Source organism: Amaranthus tricolor, chromosome 6 (genome assembly GCF_026212465.1).
Source record: "Amaranthus tricolor cultivar Red isolate AtriRed21 chromosome 6, ASM2621246v1, whole genome shotgun sequence".
NCBI lineage: Eukaryota > Viridiplantae > Streptophyta > Magnoliopsida > Caryophyllales > Amaranthaceae > Amaranthus > Amaranthus tricolor.
In genome coordinates, this window is record NC_080052.1 from 30,401,258 (window position 1) to 30,417,580 (window position 16,323).

Below are 16,323 nucleotides of genomic sequence, written 5' to 3' on the forward strand. Positions count from 1 at the left end.
AACGAACGATGTGGCATAGAAAAGTTATCACAATTAACATAATGCGCTATAGGATAGGGAGTACCGGAGAGACTAGTAGAACAGGAAGCAACAGAAGAAGAGCCTTTATCCGTAGAGGTGTGTGTGGTAATATTATTAACAACAAAATCACGTAGAAGAACAGATGGGCGCTTGTCACGAAAGCCACGACCCAAATTCTCATTATCAAAGGAGGCAACATCATCAGATTCATGGGTGCTGGATGAACTGCTGGGCCTAGATGTTTGTGGACTGTACGGCGGGGTAGCAGGAGATGATTGGTTAGTGAGCGGGCCGATATTGGTAAGAGTCGCATGTTGTATTGGAGGAATAGGATTAGTAGACAGTGGACCAATATCATCAAGAATTAGAGCATTGTTATTATGTTCTTGAAGCTCATTACATAAGGAGGTATCAACATTAGTGGTAAAGGGAAATTCATTTTCATAAAATTTTACATCTCGCGAAACAAAAATTTCACCAGTTTCCATGTCATAGACCTTCCAACCCTTCTTAGTAGCCGGATACCCCACAAAAATACACTTACGACTACGAGAAGCAAATTTATCACCTCGTGTCTTTTTATTATGAGCAAAGCAAAGACAACCAAAAACTCGTAGTGTATTGAAATTAGGAGGTGTGTTATACAACATTTCAAAAGGAGTCTTATTACCCAACAAAGGCGTAGGAGTTCGATTAATAATATAAACGGCAGCCAATATACACTCCCCCCAAAATGAAATTGGTAAATTAGCCTGAAACCGCAAAGCCCTACCCACATTAAGAATATGTTGGTGTTTTCTCTCAACTCGACCATTTTGTTGTGGGGTGCTAACACACGAAGTTTGAAAAATAATGCCATGAGAATCAAAATAAGGCACCATACAATTAAATTCTGTTCCGTTATCACTTCGAACATATTTCACATGCACTTCAAATTGACAAGTGACCATAGCAAAAAAAAAATGAAATGAAGAAAAAACTTCAGTTTTATTTTGTAACAAATAAACCCAAACGCCACGAGAGTAATCATCAACAATAGTCAAAAAATAAACTGCATTACACGAAGAAGGGGTAGAGTAAGGGCCCCAAAGATCACAATGAATCAATTCAAAAGCTCTAGTAGCATGAAAAAGACTAACAGGAAAAGGTTCACGAGTTTGTTTCGCTTGTGGACAAACAACACATGCTTTATTCAAAGTTTTTTTATGAGAACTGGAACTAATAGCAGGAATTAACTGAAGAATCTTATCAGACGGATGACCCATACGACGATGCCAGAGTTCAAATTCGCAAACCCCCGCAACAGTAACCACACACACCGCAGGAACATCACGGAAGAAATAAAGGCCATCACGTTGCTCACCTGCTCCAATCAGCGTCCCCGAGCATGGGTCCTGTATAGCACATACTGTTTTAGTGAAACGAACAATACATGCACAATCATGAAGAAGGCAGGAAACAGACAGCAAGTTACAATGTAGACCCGAAACATAGAGTACATTAGAGAGAGTAATAGACGATGAAAGCCTAACACTGCCACTAAGAGTAGCAGACACACGCCTACCATCAGGTAGTCTAACTGACCATTCGGGAATGCGTTCGACATTATCTAAACAAGAGTAGATTCCGGTGACATGGTGGGAAGCCCCACTATCAATAATCCAGTCAAGGCAAGAATGCTTACCAATCATACGATCATCCGAGTGCTTAGGAGTAGGAGCATGTAAAATAGAGTGCACCTGAGCAGTACCAAGAGCAGAAACATCAGGCTCTTTCGATGGAGAAGAGTGAGGCAGGGACAGTAGCCCACCTCCAAGAGAAGAGACAGCAGTAGGTTGAGCTCCCCGAGTCCGAGGCACCAAAGCAGCAGCAGACTTAGCATTACCATAGCGCTCATGCCACCAAGAAGGCTTACCATGTAATTCGAAACAAGTACCACGCTCATGACCACGCTTCTTACAATAAGAACAAAGAAGAGCAGATTTATCAAGCACAGGAGGTCTTGAACGAGACCGAGAATGAACATTCGAGAGAGCAAACACATGGGTGTCGATGTCAGTAGACTTTGTGCGAGCAATGGAGCGGGAACGTTCCTCTTGAAGGAAGGTTTGATAAGCACGATCAATGTCCGGGGAAGGCATCTGAGACAAGAGATTAGTGCGAACCGTACCATAAATGTCATCATCAATTCCAATATAAAACTGATGTAATATTTCTTCATCCCGATCTTGGCGAAATTTATTCACAACACCACAAGTACACAGACCACAACTACAATGAGGAATAGGTTTCAAACGATCAAGTTCATCATAGAGCCCCATAAGTTTAGTATAATAGTCCTCAATTGTCATAGATTTCAATTGACGACAATCCGTAATTTGCGCTCGAAGTTGTTGAATACGCGGGCCATTAGCAACACAGTAACGTTTTTCAAGATACAACCATAAAGCCCGAGCCGTATCATGAAAGGGTATTGAAGAAACAATTTTAGGGTCAAGAGTACGATTAATCCAAGATACAATCATGGAATTAACAGTTTCCCAATCAAGAATATCATGAGCAGCAGTCGGTTTAACAATGGAACCATCAACAAAACCAAATTTACGACGGGATTTTAAAGATAAAGTAATAGCACGAGACCAAGAAAGATAATTATCACCTTTGAGAATGATATGAGAGATGAAATTACCCGATTGATCGCCGGAGCCAAGATAGAATGGAGAAGTAATATCAATCACTTGTAAATCAGTGGACTTCGGTTCACCCGTCATGACGTAAAAGCAAGCGTGGATCAATCACAAATCAAAAGAAACCAGAAACGCAACAAACCAGCAATAGAAGAAACGCAACAAATCAATAGAAGAAGAAACCAGCAACAAACCAAAAGAAACCAATCAATCGCAAATCAAACCAGAAACCAGAATCAAACCAGAAACCTAGAAACGCAAATCAATCGCTGAGACCAGAATCAAACGCAAATCAAAGATGAAACCAGAAGAAAATCAAAAGAAGAAACCAAATCAATCGCTGAGTCCAAATCAATCGAAGAAACCAATCGAAAACGCAGAAACCAATCGAAAAACAAAAACCAGAAAATCAATCGAAGAGATCAATCGAAGAAACCAGAAGGAAGAAAACGCAATCGTTGAAAATCAATTGAAAGGAGAAGAAACGCAGGGAAAAACAGAGGAGAAAGTAAGAGAAAGAAAATGAGATATGTCGTCAGGCAGAGAAAGCAAATCTGATACCATGTTAAGTTTTGGATATTTTCCCCCTTGTTCTTTCATAAAACCATCAAGAGTATATATATACATGATCAAACAAAAATAATTGGGCCAAAGTTAAAATAAAGCCCATAATGCAAAATACATCGAAATTAAATGTAAATTGTTCAACAATATGGTATTCTTTTTTTTATTTTTTATTATCAAAAATTGTATTATTGATATAAAACTATGATTAGATTACATATTAAAAAATTAAACTAATCTTTTATATGTAATTAAGCTATCATCGGCAGAGGTAACATTCTTGAGAAACTCCAGTAATGCTCTTATTCTTTTTCGATCGTTATCCAATTTATCTGAACATTGAGAGACATCACCTTTACTTCTAGAATATGTTATCCATAAGGATCTCTCATGGCCGTTGCAATGGATTCAAAAATAGATTTGAAACGAACGGTTTCGGCAGAGTGAACACGGACTCAATGGAAGGCTTTTTCCTTCATTTCTTGATCCCTACAAGTTTTCAACAAATGATCAAAAGTTGAATTATTATAGAAAATCAAAAAAAGATTTAATTATTCTAAATAATTTTTTTAAATAGATAAATTTAACATGAGTCTATCGTCAATTCTAATAAGAAACAATGTAGTAGAAGGGAGATTGGACAAAACTCATAATTAAACTTGATAAAAGCTTAATAAACACAATTAATAGAGTTTTATTTAATATTGTTCTATGAGCCAGATAAATTGAATATGATCATGATGATGATTATACTGATATGACTATAGCTATAGGAATGAACAATGACTATAGAGATTATCCGTAATAAGATTAAATTAAATTTAGAATTCTTTCTTACAACGAGAATTAATTCATGTCTTAATTGAAGCATATACCACATTTTTTAGGTAAGAATATAAGTTTAATTCTCAGTGTCTCTTTTCTTTATCTTATTTCTACTCAATAAAATAAATAGTTATAGCAGTGAGGAAATTAGAAAGTTGTATGAACTTGAAAAGAGGGTAACCTAAGAAAGATCAACGAAGACATGAAAAACTGGTGTGGAAAATGCTCTAAATGAGTAATTCGGTGTTAAAATAATTTAGAAAAATCTAGGATTTTAATTAATATAAAAATATCTAAACTAAAGAATTAAAAAATAAAAATATCTAAGATAATATAATGGAAGATCCTAAAAAAAGTATTTAAAAAATAAAAATATCTAAGATATTTTAGTAAACTTGTAATCAAACTCAACACTATAAATACTCATTGATTTAATCAATTTTTTGGCAATGAAGAACAATCTCCATTCTACATATTCACTCATCTTCCTCTCCAAATAAATTCATATACTATTTTACCATCTAAATTATCCTACATTTGGTATCAGAGCTAATTAAAACTAAGACCTCCAAACAACCTAAACACATTAACCAATATACTCCACAATAAAAAAAATAAACTCAATCATTAATTACCCCAAAGTTAATTGGGTTCCCACATTTATAGGACAAAAATATGAACAATGGGCTATGAAAATGAGGTCAATATTTATCTCCCAAGATTTATGGGAATTAGTACAAGAAGGTTATGAGCAACCACCCAAAGATGACACTAAAGAGTCATCTTGGGATGAAACAAAAATAAATCAATATAAACAAAATAGGATAAAGGATAATTATGCCCTATCCCAATTATATCGTGGAGTCGACGAGGCAATATTTACAACGATCATGCCTGCAAAAACAGCTACAGAGGTTTGGAGGATCCTGGAGACAAAATACAGAGGTTCCGAAGAGGTAATTCTTTTTAAACTCCAATCACTGTGGAGAGAATTTGATAATTTATTAATGACAGAAAATGAAACAATACATTCATTTTTTGACCGAGTCACTAATATAGTTTATCAAATAAGATCAAATGGTGGTAAAATAGAAGATGAAAATGTGATTCGAAAAATATTAAGGAGTCTATCACAAAAATATAACATTATTGCCAAGACAATAGAAGAAGTTAACAAGAAAATTTTATCTCAATTAAGTATACCCGAACTAATGGGATCACTACTTGCACATGAAGATAGATTAAAAAGATTTAACGAAGAACACTAGAATAAGCTTTTCAAGCTAAATTAAAATTTTCTAATGGAGAAAATAAAAATGGTCATTGTAAAAATTATGAAAAAAGACAAACATCAACTAATCGTAGCAAGGGGAGAGGAAATTTTAAAAATCAAAAGAGTCGATTAAATAATCAAACTGACCTTTATTGTAAATTATGTAAGAAAACTAGCCACAATACTAAAGAATATCAGTATAAATGTAAGAGGTGTAAAAAACACACTTACCTCGAAAAAGATTGTTGGTATCGACAAAAAGAAGAAGCAAACTATTCCGAAAACAATAATTTCGGAGAGCAAATATTTTACACTGGGTTAAATGCACAAGAAAAAGTAAGTTACCTATGGTATATTGACAGTGGTCGTTCAAATCACATGACTGCAATAAAAATTATTTTGTCACTCTTGACGAAAATGTTAAAACACACATCACACTTGGCGACGGTAAAAAAGAAGATGTCGCTGGAAAAGGAACAATCACCGTTAAAACAAAAAATGACTCATCAAAATTAATTCATGAAGGTTTTTATGTTCCCGGACTTGCACAAAAATTATTAAGTGTAGGCCAATTAATTAAAAAAGGATATATGGTTAAATTTGAGAATAACAAATGTCAAATCTATGATAAAAATAAAGGTCAGATAATAACAACTGTTGAAATGGCTCCTAACAAAATATTCCATTAAAATTGCCATTTGAAGAAAAATTGGCTTTAAGCTCAATAAATGATGAATCCACCTTACGACATTTGAGATTCGGACATCTAAATTTTAACAGTTTAAAACTATTAAAACAAAAAGAAATGGTAATTGGACTACCATCAATAAAAAATGAAAGAAAAATTTGCGAAGGCTGTATACATAGCAAGATGCACAAATTGCCATTTCCCACCACACCTTGGAGGGCCAAGGCTCCTCTAGAGCTTGTTCATGCAGATATTTGGGGTCCTACCAAGAATCTGTCTCTTGGCGGAAAAAGATATTTTCTTTTGTTCGTAGATGACTACTCCCATATGATGTGGGTATATTTCCTGGAGAAAAAATAGAAGCTTTTTCCCACTTCATGCAATTCAAAGCCCTCACAGAAAATCAAAGTGGGCATTCTCTTAAGATTCTTAGAACGGATCGTGGCGGAGAATTTACAAGCAATGAATTCAACAGTTTCTGTAAGAAGCATGGAATTAAAAGAGAACTTACAGCAAGGCGTACACCTCAACAAACTGGTGTCGCAGAAAGGAAAAACCGCACTATAGCAGAGATGGCCCGTAGCATGATGCAGGGTAAACATTTACCCAAAAGATACTGGACCGAAGCTGTTCATAGGGCAGTATATATGCTCAATAGATCTCCCACAAAAGCAGTTAAGGATTTAACACCATATGAAGCTTGGCACAAGAGAGAGCCAAGAGTAGAACACCTCAAAGTGTTCGGATGCGTAGCTTATGCCCACATCCCGAAGGAGAATCGGGAAAAGCTCGATGAGAAGGAGAAAAATGCATATTCATTGGATACAGTCACGAAACAAAAAGGATATTGCCTTTACAAGCCTGAATCTAAACAATTAATCATCTCTAGAGACGTAATTTTCGACGAAGCAACCGAATGGACATGGAAAGAAAAAGAAATTAAAGCTCGCGAAGGAGATACTCTCCTAAGAGATCCAAGTGAAGAAGACGGAGCAGACCAACCAACAAACCCATCATCTCCGAGTCCAAGTACACCTGAAAGTACAAGATCATCCCCAAGCTCAAGAAGCCAAACATCATGTTCAACTCCTTAACATCAAGAAGCCCGAAGATCAACACGAGATCGGCAACCGCCATCATGGCTACAAGATTACCATTGTGACCAAGCAATGATGGCTCTCTTCTCTAGTGAGCCACAAACATTTCAAGAAGCAGCACAAGAAGAAACATGGATTGAGGCTATGAACGAAGAAATCAAAATGATCAAGAAGAATCACACATGGAAACTCGTAGACAAACCACAAGACAAGGAAGTCATCGGACTCAAGTGGGTCTACAAGGTGAAACATAATGATGATGGCTCCATCAACAAGTACAAAGCAAGGCTCGTAGCAAAGGGATATGCGCAACAACCAGGAATTGACTTCAACGAAACATATGCACCAGTTGTCCGCATGGAGACAACTAGAACAGTCCTGGCATTAGCAGCACAACATCAGCTACCAGTCTTTCAGCTAGATGTCAAATCAGTATTTCTAAATGGAGAACTCGAAGAAGAAGTGTACGTCGAGCAACCGCAGGGATACGTCATCAAAGGCCAAGAAGACAAAGTATACCGCCTTCGAAAAGCTCTGTACGGACTCAAACAAGCACCCCGAGCGTGGAACAGCAACATCGACAATTATCTTTTCCAGCATGGTTTCATCAAGAGTCCGAGTGAACCTTCACTATACATCAAGACACAAGTTAACAACTTTCTCATTTTATGCCTGTACGTGGATGATCTAATCTATACAGGCACACACCCAACGATGATCGAAGAATTTAAAAAAGGCTATGATGAAGGAGTACGAGATGACAGACCTTGGTACAATGAAATACTTCCTTGGCATACAAATCAAACAAAGACCAGAAAGAATATTTCTAACACAAGAGAAATATGCAGAAGACCTTCTCAAGAAATTTAACATGGGTGCGTGAATGTAAACCGCTGGCTACACCAATGGCAATCAATGAGAAGTTATCAAAGTACGATGGCAAACCAAAAGTCGACGGAGCAATGTATCGAAGCTTGGTCGACTCTCTTATCTATGTCACACATACAAGACCAGATATAGTCAACGCTGTCAGCATCGTATCCAGGTTCATGAGTGAACCAAGCAAGGATCATCTAACAGCAGCAAGAGGATTCTCAGATACATTAAGGGAACAAAAAGCTATGGGATCATGTACGAAACTGAAAAAGATTTCAAGCTCACAAGATACACCGATAGCGACTGGGCTGGAAGCATGGATGATAGAAAAAGTACAAGCGGGTACGTATTTCAGCTTGGAAGCAAGGTGGTCTCATGGTCATCAAAAAAACAGGCGACAGTAGCTTTATCATCAGCAGAAGTAGAGTACATTGCAGTAGCAAGTGCAGCACGTGAAGCAGTCTGGCTCAGAAGGATATTAATCAATCTACAACATAAGCAAGAGACACCAACTACAATGTTTTGCGACAACATGTCAACAATAGCAATGACGAAGAATCATGTGTTTCATATCAGATCAAAATACATCGAGATACAACATCAGTACATTCGTGAGTTAGTAGACAAGAAAGAGATCAAACTACAATTCTGCAAGACGGGGGAGCAGCTCGCAGACATTTTCACAAAACTCATATCAACTGATAGATTTATCGAGTTCAGAAGACAACTCAGAGTTCAAGATTTTTCAGATCAGGGGAAGTGTTAAAATAATCAAGAAAAATCTAGGATTTTAATTAAATATAAAAATATCTAAACTAAAGAATTAAAAAATAAAAATATCTAAGATAATATAATGGAAGATCCTAGAAAAAGTAATTAAAAAATAAAAATATCTAAGATATTTTAGTAAACTTGTAACCAAACTCAACACTATAAATACCCATTGATGTAATCAATTTTTCTGCAATAAACAACAATTGATATTAATCTATTGATTCATTTATCATTTCGTAATCTTTTGAGATTAAGACTTTTACAAAATTATTCTATAATATAAAACTATTATATTATATTATGATAAAAAAAAATAATGGAATATTATCAAATTGCACCTCTGGAATACTCCCTTATTAGTTTAATTCATATTCACCGTCCACCCCATAGAAAATTTCATAGACTGCGGCTTATGAACAAATCAAAGTAAAAATATAATAAGTTTCTCATCAGCCGTGACTATATACGCTCATTATTTTCCTTATCAACAAACATTTTGTCATAATCATATCTTACCTTTTTATATATATCATATATGTATATGTATATGTGGTTTAAATGGCATCAAAATTAGATGACTTTTAGTTCCGTCACAACTCAAATAATACAACCTTTTTTAAGAGAAGGTATCATCACCACCATCAATAGTGGACCTCAACAACCATTTCATTTCATACGTTTTAGTATTGTCTATTAGATAATAAAAAAATTAGATCTTACCATTTGTAGAGAATATATTTTTAATTATCGGGTGTTTAACAAATAGTTAATAGTTGAAGATTAATAGATTATTAGAGTGACTAATAATTTGACCATCTGATTTTGAACACATTGTTAATAACAACTTTTTAAATTTTACCCAATCAGTCTAGTTGTTATAACCAACTAATTTACCAAAAAGTAGTATCAGATGGTTTGATCATCCAACGATTTATTTGTATAAAAATTATAATAAAATGTAAAAAAAATATCAATTGATAACTTATTGTAACTGAAAAAGTGATGCAACTAATTCAAACCAGGGACAGTAAAATGCAAACGTAAAAATTAATTTGAACCAGAGATTGTATAAAGGCCCATTAGATATACATATAAGATAGACTAAGTAGTAGTTGTAGTATTGCTATCGTCGTTAAATATCTAGTTGTTTAGGTAGTCGTAGTGGAGTACTATTAAATAAAAGTAACGATTATTATAATAGCTATATAAATATATTTTTTTGGGAAATATGTAGAAAGATGTAATTAAAAAGTACTAATGAATTTTAAACGTTTTTACACCCATAGATAGTAGATACTACTCAAATTACTACCTTTACCACATGTTTTAAAATATAAATTAATATCTTGACCTCATTAAATTAAAAAAGTATTTTTTAAAAAAAAAACCAATCATTTGGCAGAAAAATTTCCTCAATAATTTTACTTATTGTCCATTTCTTGTAAATAATTCTTATTATTGAGTATTTTTAAAAAATTAAATTTTTATATGTTTTTTGCTGACAGTACCTCGTGTCATATATTTAACCAGCTATTGTGAGTACCTACTAGCAGTTACATTCACTTCTTCTTCCTCTTTATACTTTTTCATTGGTCTACCTCCACTCCTCTTTTATGGTAGATACTTACGGCAACTGGTTAACATGTAGCAACTGATGCAAACAAAAAAAATATACAAATATTGAGTTATAATAATTAATAATTCTACCTCCTATTCAATTTATTAATCCATTTATTTTTCATACTTGTCGAGACAATACTTTAATCTTTAATATCACTAATTTTAATCAATTAAAAATTATAAAAATTAATTTAATAATCCTTGTATTGAAGTGAATTAAACAAGCTCACAGATGACTATGTTTTAACTTATAAATTAAGATTAAATATAAATTTAAAATCATAATTAAATAGTGCCAAAAAAAATAAATAAGACTAATGAATAGAACATAAAAAATATTAATTATTGATAGTGGATGGACAATATTTGGGAATATTGAAGACAATTATTTTTTCACTTGGCGTTCCCATTAAAAAACAAATGTTATTAGATGATCCTTCCACTAAAATACATTATTCTGATGCTTTATTGTGTAAACGTCCCACAAACATTCTTCCCTCTTCCCTCCAATTCCACATTTCTACCAAATTACTAACTAAAACATCTTCAATGGAGTTAGACTCAGGGGCTGACTCAGTGAGTTCAACTCCGCGTGCACTTCATAACTCGGACGATAAATCAGTAGTGCGTCTCATGGTTAGTTTCGGCGGCAAAATCCTTCCCCGTCCTCACGACAATCAACTTCGCTACGTTGGTGGCGATACTCGTATCATTGCCGTTAATCGTTCAGCAAATTTCTCTCACCTCAATTCCAAGCTTTCGAAGCTTCTTTCTCCCTCCGTTGACTTCACAGTCAAATATCAGCTTCCTAACGAAGAACTTGACGCTTTAATTACTGTTTCGACGGATGAAGATGTTGAGAATATGATGGAAGAATTCGACCGTTTGTCGATTCCTAACTCTAATAAAATTCCAAGGTTACGCCTATTTCTGTTTCCGTTTGAAGAACAAGATTCTAGAACGTCTAGTATTGCTTCGCTTTTAGATGGCTCTAAAAAGAGAGAGAATTGGTTTCTTGACGCTCTAAATGGTGGTGCTAATACGACGTCGTTGGAGAGAGGAAGGTCGGAAGCTTCTTCGATTGTGTCGGAAGTTCCGGATTATTTGTTTGGGCTGGATACTAATTCGGATGAACCGCCTGTTCTTCCTACTAAATTTAGAAACCGGTCTGCTTTAAGTGAACCAGATCCTAGTTCGGCTCCTGGTTCACCTGCTTTTGGTTCGACTTCTTCTGTGCCTGCTATGCCGAATCTTCCTCCCGTTAAGACTAAATTGGAGAAAATTGTTAACCCGATTGAAGATGGTGTTCAACCGGCGATTCGTCAAGTTTGGAATGTGAACCCAGGTTCTCCGTATCCGGCTCATGCGGTTCAACCTGTTCCAGTTTATTATGTACCGGCTGCTGGGTCTGGGCCGGGTTTAATTGCACATAGGAATATAGTTCCTGTTCCAGTTCCGGTTTCAGTGCCGGGTGCGCATTATGTTCCACAATATGGTCCGGGTCCGGTTCAAGTTCCAGTTGGGTTTCAAGGTACGGGTACGGGTCCAATGTATGAGGTGCCCATGCAGGCCGGGAATATGGTCCAAGGCCAAGGTATAGTAGGTGGGATGAATCAGCAGGGACTGTACTATGGGGTTACAACTGGTGGAATGGTTGCTGCTTATACGGGTACAAGTACGGGTATGGGTATGCCATTGTCGGGCGAGGAAGATGGTTCAAAGGGTCGGAATTTTCAAGGCTAAATATATGTACCTAGGTATTGATAAAAAAAATCACTCAAAATTTAAGTATATAAAATTACGAGTCATTTTACTGGTATTTAATTTTTTGTTTCAATGAGTTACAAAGTGTGCAGCATCTTGTTTTCTCTTAGTTTGTCATTGGAAATGTGTATTCTACGATTTGAAAAAGAAAAAAAAAAAGAAAAAAAAAAAAAGAAAAAATGTAAGTAAGAATGAAATTGTTGAAGGTTTCATGGTAGAGAACGAATAATGATTTTCTAAATTTTTTGTTTTGTTGCTCAATTTTAGCAAATAAAGTTGAGTCAGAAAAGTGATTGCAGTTACAATTGTTGGGGCTTGATTGAGACCATTCTTGAACAGATTTCATAATAACCGATTCTTATTTTTCACCATCCTTTTTATTTTATTCACACCTTTATTTTAAATTAATTTAATAAAATGACGAAAATGTTCTTGGACTTAAAAATTTTAAAACTTTTATAAAACACTTCAAACTCACTCAATAACACTTTTATCACTTCAAAAAACACAAAATTTACACATAAAATTAATCGGAGCTAAAGTGCGATTGAACCTAGGAGGAGTCGTTAACAAAAACTCGAGGTAATTTCTATTTTAATGTAATTAAAAATTAAAAAAATAAAAATAAAAATAAAGAAAAAATTACGAGTTACACGAAAAGTGCGACTGAACCTAGAACGAGAAGCACAAAAGTGTGACTGAACCTAGGTGGAGTCGCACAAAAAGTATGACTGTTACGACTGAACCTAGGAACAGTCGCACTTTTTGTGCCACTCCTCCTAGCACTTTTGTGAAACTGTGAATCGACGGTGTGATTACGAGTCAACATCCTATTACACGGAAGTTCGGTGGCGATAGCACCGACGAGTCATTGCCCATCGGTCATGACACACAAGTACACGACTTGTGGGTAATCTGTTGAGCAATCTTTTCTCGACATTCTTCACGATTTTCTTAGGGTATAACTAAATATCGCCACATTTTTCATTTTATCGTCACCCTATCTATAATGAATTTCCAAGATTGCCCCTGCACAATTTTCGAACTCAAAAACTGTAACATCACTCTAAAACTCTCTAAAAACACTATGTTAATTTAAACAAGCTAAAAGTGTACATCGAATAACAATGGCGAACCAAAACAAGCATGATAACGATTCGGTAAGTAATTAATTGTTTCTAAATTTTTCAAAAAAAAAAAAAATTTCCAGAACCCCCTCCTGTCGCACAAAATGTGCGACCATACCTAGGGAGAGTAGCACAAAAAGTGCGACTGGACTTAGGCTGAGTCGCATAAAAAGTGCGACTCGACCTAGGTCCAGTCGCACTTTTTGTGCAACTCAGCCTAGGTCCAGTTGCGTTTTATGTGCGACTGAGGGATTCTGAAAATTTTTTTTTTATTTTTATTTTTTGAAAAATTAATTCTTTTTATTTATTATAATTATTTTTTAAGTTATTATTATTTATTACATATTATAGTAAATTATTTTATTTTATTATATATTTATATATATTTTTGTGTTTACTTATATTATTTATTTATGTTATTTTAATTTATTTTATTTTATATATGTATTTAATTTAGTAAAATTTTTTATTTTCATACTTTTATATTTTGCAGGACTTTGAAAACTTAAGAGATAATGTAGATTACTCTGATAGATTTGTTATCGACAGTGAATTTGATTTTGTAGATGATTTACATGCTTGGGCTGATGAGATAGCACTAAGAATTGGTTTTCAATTTACATGTGCATTATATAAACAAAAGGAAGGACGTTCTAGAGTGAGTTTGTACTTAAGATGTCACCGCTATGGTAATATAAGGGGTGATTTGCATAACTTAGACAATGCTGCCTGACCTGGTTCTAAAAGTAAGGCTTATGGGTGTTAATCTTCTCCATGTTCTCCCTCCTTCTTTGCCTTTGCACTCCCTCAAGCCATATATCAGCTAGCTTGGTTAGCTTGCTTTTGGCTAGTTTGTATTGCTGTTCTTCAGGGATCTCTTTGAACTCAAAGAAACTCTCCAACCTAGCCTCCCATTTCAAGTAATCCTCGGGGTTGTGTTTTGTTCCCCTAAAAATCAGAAATATCTAGTCTACAGGGTGTACCCTCTGTGTTTCTTTCATGGCTGTGTATGGGCATTACCCTCTTTTGTTGATTCATCTCAATACTATTCATAGTGTGTGTAAGTTGTTGAATGGCAAGGGTCATCTCAGCAATCCTTTCATCCATATCCATGATGTTATCAATACCACAATGCAAGAAATCTTTGAAGCAACAAAATTTTCAGAAACAAGGATGAATGCACAATGATACAGCACAAATGATTTCAATGTATACTGTCAGTAGCAAGAGGAAAAGTACCCAGAAACTTAGAGTTTAGATTCTTTGAAATTTTTACACCAAAATCTCTTGATTAGAATCAATGTTAGCCAAACATACAGAAAGTAGAACAAATTTATTACAAATGAATCAATTGTACAAAGACTTCTGATTAAATGAGGATGAATGACAGATTTTTACACCAAAATCCTTTGCTTTCTGAACTACTTTATGTGATGATGATTCAAGAACGTAATATGATGTTAGGCAATGTAAAATTAAGATTTAAACAATGATTAAACAATCTAATGCGTTCAATCAACTACACAGAATTAGATGTAGCAGAACAAAGAATAAAATTTTCAGACACAAAATAACAAACCCTAATTTTCAGAACAAATTTCGTGAATCAAATTGTTATTATCAATCTTTGAAAGAAAACGTAATACTCAATGATTCTCAACAATTTCTATCCAATTCCTTTCAGAAATTACCTTCACAGCATTCAAGGACTCAAATTACAAGAATCAAATCGCATATGTCAGTATTCTCAGCGAAGATTCAACGTTCGAACAGTTAAATCGCAATTGCATTCAAATTTCGATGAGTATGCATTCAGGACATTTAAGAATTGAATTCAATTGATTTAGTCGACCAAATTAGATAGGTATAATGACTCAAAACAAATTTTTCAGAAATCAATTGATGCACATTCAATCATGCGATAATCAGATTTCAAAATTTTTTCATTCCACCATCAAATTCGTATTATGATCCGATATTTTCTATAATCCTTGATTACAAATGAATGATTAACAAAGAAAATTGAAATTATGAGATTATGAGATTGAATTCGTACCTGAATTTTTGAAAGTTGAAAAAAATTGCACAATACCTGTTTTCCAGATTACTTCTTACCAGGCGTGTATATTGCCCTCTTTTACCTGATCTTATCGACTTCTCTTGCTCGTGTCCCTCCTCGAAACGCGGCTCTGATACCAAGTTGATGCATGTACGGGGTGGAATGATCCAAGAACCCCCGTAATGCCTTCAAGAATATGGCCATGAACACTATGAATGTACACAAAGAACAACAAGCCTTCTGTTTTGTGTGAAAACAGAAGGGTGACAAGAACAATCCGTGGGGATGGTTCTATGTCGTGGATAGAAACAAATTGGTCTTCACTCAACCAATTGGCCTCTTCCTCACACTAAGATTAAGATTCACTCTCCTAATCCTCGTGGAATTGATTGAATACCTCCCTTGCTTCACTCACAAAGGTAATACTCAAGATGTAATTGCTCACAATTACTGAATGGACTTTTTCATTAATCAACAACTGAGTTTTTGTTACAATGGGGATGCCCTTATATAGAGAGCTATCAACGGCTAGTTGGGGGTTTTAACAAACTAAACTACCCCGTGCCTATTATTACAAACACGTGCAAAATAAGAAACTTAAAACAGAAACATGAAATAGCTATGTATTCTGAAGTCAGCCGCTGTCAAACATGCGACCTTGGAGCTGATCTTGTGGGCTCTGTGAGGACTCCTTGTGCTAGCTTTGAGTCTTGGCTTCTTCTCTCATATCTAAAGATGCCATCCCTTTGGTTCTCATGCTCCAACGTGCACCAGGTTAGTCTCGCCATCGCTTGCAAGGTGAGCTGGCAGGCGGTTTGATGTATTTGCTGTTCTGCTGTTTGTGCGCTTTTGTATGGGTTTCTGTTTTGCTTGTAGCTTGCTGGCAGGTCTTCTCTTGCCTTCTCATAACCTGGCCATGCTTTCATGATGATGCTCAGTCCTATTTGG

At 35.2% G+C, this 16,323-nt stretch overlaps 1 protein-coding gene across 1 annotated transcript; it reads left to right on the top strand.

Annotated features, from left to right (window-relative positions):
* The first annotated feature begins 10,788 nt into the window (after window positions 1-10,788).
* Window positions 10,789-12,478, top strand: LOC130815465 (protein PAL OF QUIRKY-like). The gene has a single exon (XM_057681948.1). It carries the CDS (start codon window positions 10,846-10,848, stop codon window positions 12,166-12,168), a length of 1,323 nt encoding a protein of 440 aa, XP_057537931.1. The 5' UTR covers window positions 10,789-10,845; the 3' UTR covers window positions 12,169-12,478.
* Window positions 12,479-16,323: the final 3,845 nt, after the last annotated feature.

Excerpts from the sequence above, each read along its gene's own strand:
- LOC130815465 (XM_057681948.1), top strand. The coding sequence starts at position 10,846 with ATGTTATTAGATGATCCTTCCACTAAAATACATTATTCTGATGCTTTA.